General features: G+C 34.2%; 1 protein-coding gene across 1 annotated transcript; it reads right to left on the bottom strand.

The window, feature by feature from the left end:
• Window positions 1-1,364: 1,364 nt before the first annotated feature.
• On the bottom strand, window positions 1,365-2,649 carry LOC145125903 (putative 6-phosphogluconolactonase 4, chloroplastic). Its single transcript, XM_079061311.1, has 3 exons — window positions 2,450-2,649; window positions 2,211-2,346; window positions 1,365-1,951 (listed from the first exon to the last, which is right to left on the bottom strand). Exons 1-3 carry the CDS (start codon window positions 2,605-2,607, stop codon window positions 1,484-1,486), a joined length of 762 nt encoding a protein of 253 aa, XP_078917437.1. The 5' UTR covers window positions 2,608-2,649; the 3' UTR covers window positions 1,365-1,483.
• Window positions 2,650-9,490: the final 6,841 nt, after the last annotated feature.

Raw genomic sequence — 9,490 nt, 5'->3', positions numbered from 1 at the left:
TTTCCCTCGTTGAAATTTTATTTAGAACGACCTACAAACCAAATGTCCATAAGTTATTTTAAATGGCATAATTCTTAATATTTTATCTATGCAATTAAATTTATGCAATTAAATTTATGTGTAATGCACGAGAATTCGTTTAGTAATAATACTTGAGAATTTTTTATTATGTCGCATTTACTGAAAATAGATGGTGAATGTAATTGACACCATGTGTGTTTTTATGGTCATATACGATCTTATTTGGTTTTAATTGCGTTTAATGGCATAAATTATTTGTATTATATACATGACTATTTAAGTATTTATAAATTACGTATTGGTAACTTGCATTAGTTGAAATTATTTTCTCAAATCCGTTTCATACTTGAAATATTTGTCTTTCTCATTTGTAATTTGATTGACAAATTTGGTGACGTATGCGGAAAATGTCATCTTAAAAAACATGATAGATTATTATTTATTGGTGTTTATAATTTATTTATAAATGTATGTTAGTAGATTATGAATTATTTACTAACTTGGAACTTATGTTCTTGTGTGTCTATAGTTGATATTTACTTTCAAATAGAATATATTTGTAATCTTAAAAGAAAAATATCAATTGACAAAGTTATTTATTAAAAAATTAAAACTTTGTAAAAAATGTTGTTTAGGCATCGATCATACCTTAATAAATAAAGATTTTTTTAATAAATAATAGAAGTTTTGTAAAAGAAAGGACTTACAATTGATGAAATAATTCTAAATATTTATTTGTCTTGAAAGGACGAAAAAAAATCTTTTTTATTTTGCGAAAAAAAAAAAGATTTATGAAAAAAAATCCAAAAGTTGCTACTCATGGACTGCCTACGGAAATTATCTATCTAGCCTATCAACAACCCTTTGTCATTTTGGATAAAATACCTTGACGCATACATTTTTCAAGAGCAAAAACTCATAAACAAACTTAATATTATCATATCCACTTGCTTCAATTTATATCTTGTTGGTATGACTCTCTTATCATTATATTATATATACGTGTTTGAGAGTGAGTGATCTAAAACCTCTTTTCATTACGTTTGAAAATACGATTTAGAAAAACTTATAAAATGTTTTTAAAACTAACTTTAAAGAACCAAGGAATTTTTGGGGATCAACCATAGGCGAGTGAAGCTGGTGGATACAAAAAATGTAGCTACGTCGAATTGTAGTTAAAGCTTTAATATTTATGGATGAAAAAATGGGTCGATTTTTTAACACAAAGGAAATATATGTACTAGTATGTGTTTATCTTTATGTTCTTTGCATTCTAAATGGTTGCGTGAAAATCGGTTCTCTTGAGTCTTTGACAAAAGCGACTTATATATTAATTATAAAACTTTGTCTATTAAAAACTTTTACTTTTATTATAAACGTTGAAACAATACATAAATTATAGCAAACAATATCTTGCCATGTTAAATATAGAAAGAAAGGTTTGTGTACAAGTAAACATTATTCAGAGCTCTGAAGTAGCAGCCTTATCCAAGAACCACGTGAACCCTCCTTCAGGTGAAACCTTCTGCACAGGCAACGGAAAACCATAAGAAGCATGTGGGCCCAACGCCACCTTCACTGCATCAGCTGCGTCTTCTCCGGTCACCACCATTGCAATCTCAGAAGCTGAATTGATCAAAGGGAAGGTGAAAGTGATTCTGTTAGAAGGAGGTTTGGGTGAATCCGTGATGAAAGTCACCCACTTTATCTTCTCAAATCGTTGAAAATGCCAGCAGAAGAGTGATGCGACGTGCCCCTCTGGACCCATTCCGACTAACATCAGATCGAATTTAGCAAACCCTGTAATTTCTGATGTTCTTAGTTTCTTGTTGGATACCAGATCTTTGAGGCGCTGTTCATATTCATCAGCTGCTTCCTCCGGTGATAATCTTTCCTTGATCGGATAGATGTTTGATTCAGGAATTGGCACCTGAAATATGTTAGAAAAGTTCATATCATAAGTTGACGCATGGAATTGAAATAGATTATTCAAAATTCAAAATGGAATTCGCGATCAAAATCGCTTCTTTGTGACGAAATCATGAAGCTCTTCATTCATACTTGCTTCAATTCCAATCATAAGGCATGAACAGGAGCTTGATTCCGATTGTTCAACCATGGATCGGAATTGGAAATTATAAGCATATCACAAACGAATTTTAAACCTCTTCACGTAAAAAACGAAATACCTTGCTTAGAAATCCGTCATAAGCAAGCTTGTAATTTGAATCAGGATGATTCAGAGGAACAACTCGTTCATCAAGGAAGAATATCGACCATTTCGACCAATCTATGGAATCAACGTATGGAGGTTCAGTTAATTTCCTGTCAAAGATTAAGCTCAAATTCATCAATACAAAACATAACATCGATCAAAGTGTATTGAACAAGTAAATCTGAGTAGTTTGTTCACTACTACTACAACTACCTGAGAGTATCGATTAAAGAACCGCCGGAGAGAACAACGGAGAAAGAACCATTGGCGGCGATGAATTTAGCAGAGAGATGGAGGATGTATACAGCAAGAGCGATGGCGACTTGATCCTCCGTCTCAAACGTTTGAATATTCGGAGTTGGTGGCGCCATTTACGACCGATGAACAGAAATGGAATACACGGATGCTGCTTCATTATGTCTTTCTTTATACTTTGTAGCAAGTGAATACATTTGACCGAATTGACCCGTACCTTTTTCTTTTCATTTTCCTTCTAAAGTTTTAATATATATCTAAAGGGAAAACGCTCATATTTTATTAACTTAATTAAATATATAGAAAATGACTTTTAGCACAAAGGTATCAGGAGTCACCCTCTTTCCTTGAGGTCGAGAGTTCAAGTCTTGTTGGATAAATTTTAATATATGGGTATCATTTGCAACCACATTAATGTGAATCCATCAAATATGGGCAACTCGACCATTGAGCCAACATTTGATATGAGAGTCGTATGTGGTAAGTTCTTTAGTCTATATTAATGAGATGATTGTCATGTTGGTGTATGTGCTGAACATGTTTATGGAATCATGAAAGTGATCTTGGATTTCAAGTAGGATCTTGTACATCATTTTTCAAATTTGATATTTTACCCCTTATCCATGGGTTATCACAAAATTCAAATTATAGGGATAATCTTACAATGAACAACTTTGCTTATAAGCAAATGAAAGTCGTGAGAACAACATAATGATTATAGAGAATTCAAATTCTTAAGGATTCCAAATGTATAAGTTTATGAGTCCAGAATGTGGATAAAAATAATAGTTTTTAGGATGTTAATGGAGTTGTCGGGAGATATGTCTAAAACTGATTTATTAGTATTGTCAGCACATGGTTAAAACCAAGTAGCTTCAAGGAAGCATAAGCTTCCTTCTACCATCTTAAAACACGTCATATTTCATATTATCCCCTACTCTTCCTCTTAATAAACTCGTCTTACATAAGTGTGTTCGAAATAAAGTCAAAGGTTATTAACTTTTTTGGTAATATCTATAATAATAGTATGGTCCTTTTAGGTTGACCTCATAACACAAATAACATTAAGGAAATGGATAAAATAAATTATTAATTTATTAAGGAATTAATAAATTAATTAGAAATTATTTTAGTAATTAATTAAATTGTTTTAATTAGTTAAAGAGCTTGAATATTAATTAAATCCTAGAGATTAATTGGAATATTTCAAAAGCTCCTAGAGAGCTGATATGGACAGTTTTGATAGGCTCCCTGGATAGGGATATGACAGGTTTGAATCAGATAAGCATTAACTAGAAGAGTTTGAATCCTTCTAAGATTATATCTATAGCCTGTAAATAGACTGTTAGGGGTCAAACCCTAGAGTTGGCTTTTTGCTTTATATTTCGTCCACATCTCTCTCCCTCACCTTGGGAACGAAATTCATAACCCCCCTCCTATGATTAGTGAATTTTGAATAAACCCTATTATAGGGTTCTTCTTTTTTGCCTTTGGACTTTATGGGTCTAACTACATTAGAGAGATTCTACTTTGGATCCTTCATCCACTACAATAACTGGTATTTACAAGATTTCAAGTAAAGAATCAGGAGGTTAGTATGTTCTTTCTAGTTGGTTTTTAAAGTTCGTTCCCATAACTAGTAAAACCTAGAATTTAGGGTGCAAGTAAACTTAGGTAAACTTTTGATCTTTTTTGCTTCCTTAAGATGATAGTATATTGATGTTAATAAAACCCAACAGTGGTATCAAAGCCTAGTAGGTTTTAGTTGATTTCATAAACTTTGTAAAAAGTGAATATTAAGAAACTTGTTAATTGCAACACCCCGGTTCTCAGGTATTTTCAAATTCATCTCTTGGTTTTAAAGTATGCCATTTTGGTCCTTGTTTTGAAAGGAAGTAGTCGCAAGAAGCCCTAGTGGCAAGATCGTAATTTTGGGAGAAGGAGTGGTATGCTAAGCGTACATGTGAGTACGCTAAGCGTACTAGGGTGTGCCCTAGTACGATGAGCATACACATATGTACGTTGGGCGTACTTATGTCTGAAAAAACCCTAAGTTTTAGGGTTTAAGGAGTAATTAAGCATCCTTGTGGTCATTTATCCCCACCTTTCTGCCTCCAAAGCCTTAGATCCGTTCTTGCAAAACCCTAACCCCCCCCCCCGAGTGTGATTTTGAGCCCTAAAGTGTGTTCTTGGTGTTTTAGAGGAAGGAAAGGTGCATCAAGAAGCGCGTAAGCTTGAAGCAAGGATTAGATCTGGAAGTTTGGCTCTTTTCTCCATCATCTAAAGGTATAAAGTTCATACCTTTATGGTTCATTTGATAGATCTCATGGTTGGGTCTTTTTATGCTTCTTTTTACTCCTAAATAATCCATCTTGAGCATGGCATGTTCTGAATGTTTTGATTCGTCCTTTCAGACCCTTGGAGGGGTCCTTGGTCGTAAAAATGAAGTCCCAATGGCTAAAAGTGTCTCATGATTTTGGTAGAAGGGTCTTAATAGATTAATACCTCGTATTAAGAGCTTTATAGACGTGTAAGGTCATAAAGTTGGAGACTTTACGACCCTAGTATGCCTCTGGACCTTGGATTTGAAGTTTGAGCTTAAGTGCTAAAGCCATTAAGCACTTATGAAGAAAATGGGATTTACGAGGGTATGCCTCGCGTAGGGAGGTGTACGCCCCGCATACCTAATCAACCACCCCGATGGTGGATTCTGCGCAGCCTCGTGTACGCTGAGCATACCTCCGGAGTACGCCCCGCTTACGCGGCAGTATTGGGCCTCATTGTTTTGGGCTCGGTTTGTCTTGGGCCATTTTGGGCCATCTGGATTTTATGGTTTGGGCTTTTTGTCTTGTTGGACCTTCTTGGGTGAAGGCCCACGAAAGGAATTGGGCCCAATTTGGAAAATTAGGCCATATTTGGGCCTTAGATGTTTAGTTTTGGATTTTGGGCCTTTAGTCATCTAGTTTGGGACCTTGGCTTTGGGTCAAGCTTGTGGAAGGGTAAAAAGGTCTTTTACCCTAATTTGAACTCATAGTGAGAGTCAAGGGCTGGATGTTGATGGGTTGTCATTGTGGATTTGATAGCGCATGGATTTTATCATATCTGCAGTTAGAGATTGCTTATGGGATCAACTATTGGTGGGGTGTTGTCTTGATATTGGCGGTTCGGGGATCTGTCAGCCAGCAGACAGGAATCGTCTGTATGATTCGGCAGTGCGAGGTGAGTTTTCCTCACTGTACTTGCGGGTCGAAAGCCCCAATGCCGACCCATTGGATTGATATCATGTTATGCATGTTGTTATACTGTTATGATCTGTTAGGTCGGTATCCTGGTAGATAGAATGTTTGTAACATCCCGAAATTTTTACAGGTATTTCCGAATCCTCTCTTCTATATATGTTTATATTATGTATAAATTGGTGAAAACAAAGTAATCAATGTATAATAATGTTGTGAAAAAATGAAGGTAAAAAAACAACATTTGACCTTCGAAAATGAAAAATACAAAAACCTTTGTAGGTAAGCTTTAGGCAATTACCTACAAATTACGTACGAAATTTTTTGTATTTTTCATTTTCGAATGGCCAAATTTCGTTTTTTCGCTTCATTTTTTCACAACATTATTATACATTGATAACTTTTTTTTCACCAAGTTATACATAATATAAACATACATACATCAATGTGCACCATTGTATACATACACATATACAAAAATCGAAGGTCCAAGAGGTAGAGCCCTGGTGGTGGTTCCCTGACCAATACTAGGTACTAGGTATATTTCAACCTCTTTGGTCTCTTTCAATCGGTACTGTGTATATTTCAATCCCTTCGGTCTCTTTCAACCGGTATCGGGTCTATTTCACCCCTACCAATACCATATAATATCATAACAAAATAGTCACAGAGACATCAAGCAAATACAAGCATGACAGAATTCAAACTCCGTAGGTAATTACCTACAGATTACCTACGAAATTTTTTGTATTTTTCATTTTCGAATGGTCAAATTTCGTTTTTTTCGCTTAATTTTTTTCACACCATTATTATACATTGATTACTTTGTTTTCACCAAATTATACATAATATAAGCATACATACATGCATGTGCACAATCGAAACTCATTACTCATTTTAAGTTTAATCATTTTTTGTGTATGTGTATGTATACAATGGTACACATTGATGTATATATGTTTATATTATGTATAAATTGGTGAAAACAAAGTAATCAATGTATAATAATGTTGTGAAAAAATGAAGCAAAAAAAACAACATTTGACATTCGAAAATGAAAAATACAAAAACCTTTGTAGTTAAGCTTTAGGCAATTACCTACAAATTACCTACGGAATTTTTTGTATTTTTCATTTTCGAATGACCAAATTTCGTTTTTTCGCTTCATTTTTTCACAACATTATTATACATTGATAACTTTTTTTTCACCAAGTTATACATAATATAAACATACATACATCAATGTGCACCATTGTATACATACACATATACAAAAATCGAAGGTCCAAGAGGTAGAGCCCTGGTGGTGGTTCCCTGACCAGTCAACGGACGGGGTTCCAAGGGGCAGCGCCTCAAAACCAAATGGAGCCCACCCATGCAATTTCCCATATACCGAAGGTCAAACGTCTTTTTTTTCGGTTTCATTTTTTCACAACAGTTATACATTAATTTTTTTTCACAAAGTTATAAATAATATCAACCAATTTTTTTATTTCTTTTAATAATATTATGATTACCTAGGTTGTTATTAAAAGATAATTGATAAAAACAAGTTAAAAAGATTTTAAAATTATTGTTTACAAGATTTATGTATAAAGAAATCATAGTTTTAATTTTCAGAGGAGATTCATTTGTAAAAAAATCTTTTTTATTTTTCGTAGGAGATCCCTACTATTGAAAAAAAACCCCGTTACACACATACATTCGACATTTCCAGTTCTTGTTTTTCTCTAAGGTCCTGTTTGTTTTTTCGAAGCAAAAATGTCTAAAGTCGGTAGACCATATCTGCAACTATCTGCAGCAGAAGATGTGGACCAAACGGCTGCAACCCGTAATAAGAAGCTTCTTTGTTTTTTACATAAGATTGCACATTGTATGAGTGAAACTCTTTTGATGTCTACATTCTCACTATTGAAAATAACCCGTAAGAAAAGTTTGTCGATTTATAAATCTAGTCACATGTAACAAACACAACCTTCAAGAAATCAACAACAAAGCATCAAACATGTACAACTTCGCAGCCACGCAACACGATCTATAACAAAATAAAACAAAAAACTCAACAAGATTGGACATACTCCATCAGTATATGAACAACCTATTTCCAAAATTTTCAGCCACAGAAGTCATAACAAGAGTGTATCTATCTTCGGTCCCTTTGTCTCTTTGTTGTTTTTCCATGTATTATTTGTTCATCATCTCAAAAACACATCAAAGAAGACATGCTCAATGATGTTCAGTGAAGCAGTCCTCGATTATCATTATAGTTATTCACGGGTTTCTCCTATGGGCTTCCATGGTTTTCTTGATTCCTGTTGGAAAAAAGGCTCAGAATCATGTTTTGTATACAACAAGTCACTCAAGCAAGTTTTTCTAATCATTTACATCTGATTAACATTCTTAATCACAACATAATTTCCACTTTTTCGACATCATAATTTACATCTCATTACAAACGATTTCAAAACAACTGCAATTTCAATAATTGCATAACAAAAACGATTTCAGCAAAAAGTTAATAAAAATGACTTGAACTAATACCTGGTTCACGACAGAAGTTGTGGTGGTTGAGGGAGGTTCACGATTGGAGAAGTAGCGACGGTGAAGGAAGAAGGATGGTTGTCGGCGACGAGAAGGAAGAAGGATGGTTGAGGCGACGACAGAAAAAGAGGGGATGACCGGTCACGCTGCTGTGATGATGAGAGGCTGCGACGATCGATGCTTGAATAGAGAAGGAGGTTGTGACAAATTCCATGGGGGAAGCAAGAAATGGCGTTTTTTTAGAGTTTGGCCCGTTATTTTTTTAGGTTTTAGGATAGAAGGGGTTTTGAAGAGGTAAGTCAAGTGTTGTGTGGTGCAGAGAGGTTTGTTAGTTTGAAGACTTCTAAAACACAAACTGTTGTGAGATGGGAAGTGTTGCGCATCTGCTTCGCCGCGCATTTTATTTTTTACAAAAAAAACAAACAACACCTAAGACTTGAAGATAACCCTACATCGATTAGCAGTGCCGCTGCCGGAATCACGCCGATTAAATGCTATAGCGCCTGTCGGAATCGTGTGCATCCTCTTCTCTCCCCCTCTTTTTTTTCTCGACACTTGTAATCCCGATTGGACGAACCCTAGAAAATTTTAGTGTCCGACGGTTGCTCCATTCCACCTCCATTGTCGTCGTTATCTTCCACACTCCCACCACCACAGTTGTCGTTGGTTACTCCCACTCCACATCTGCTGTCAGGTAGGTATGCTGCTGGTGGAGAGCTCTTTGATCATATCTGCACCATAGGTCGATTCAGTGAAGATGAAGTACGTTTTAATAATTTGCAGAATTTTCAATTTCTGTTCCTATATATATATATATATATATATATATATATATATATATATATATACAAAATTAAATTACCAATTAATGTTCCTATATATATATATATATATATATATATATATATATATATATATATATATATATATATATATATATATATATACAAAATTAAATTACCAATTAATAGAAATGTGTATGTATGTATAGTGATTATTTATATTTGTTGATATATCGTTATACCTTAATAAGCATTTAGACTCAGATGCTGAGTTTTAAGAGGTACAACCCCTTAAAACATTATGTATTGCCTTCCGTTTACCACTTTACATCTCTCTCTCTCTCTCTCTCTATATATATATATATATATATATATATATATATATATATATATATATATATATATATATATATATATATATATATATCCAGAGGAAACCT

This window comes from Lactuca virosa, chromosome 7 (assembly GCF_052849685.1).
Source record: "Lactuca virosa cultivar CGN04683 chromosome 7, Lactuca_virosa_CGN04683_v6, whole genome shotgun sequence".
Taxonomy (NCBI): Eukaryota; Viridiplantae; Streptophyta; class Magnoliopsida; order Asterales; family Asteraceae; genus Lactuca; species Lactuca virosa.
The sequence above is the reverse complement of the archived record's forward strand: the minus strand, read 5'-3'. Positions and strand labels throughout refer to the sequence as shown.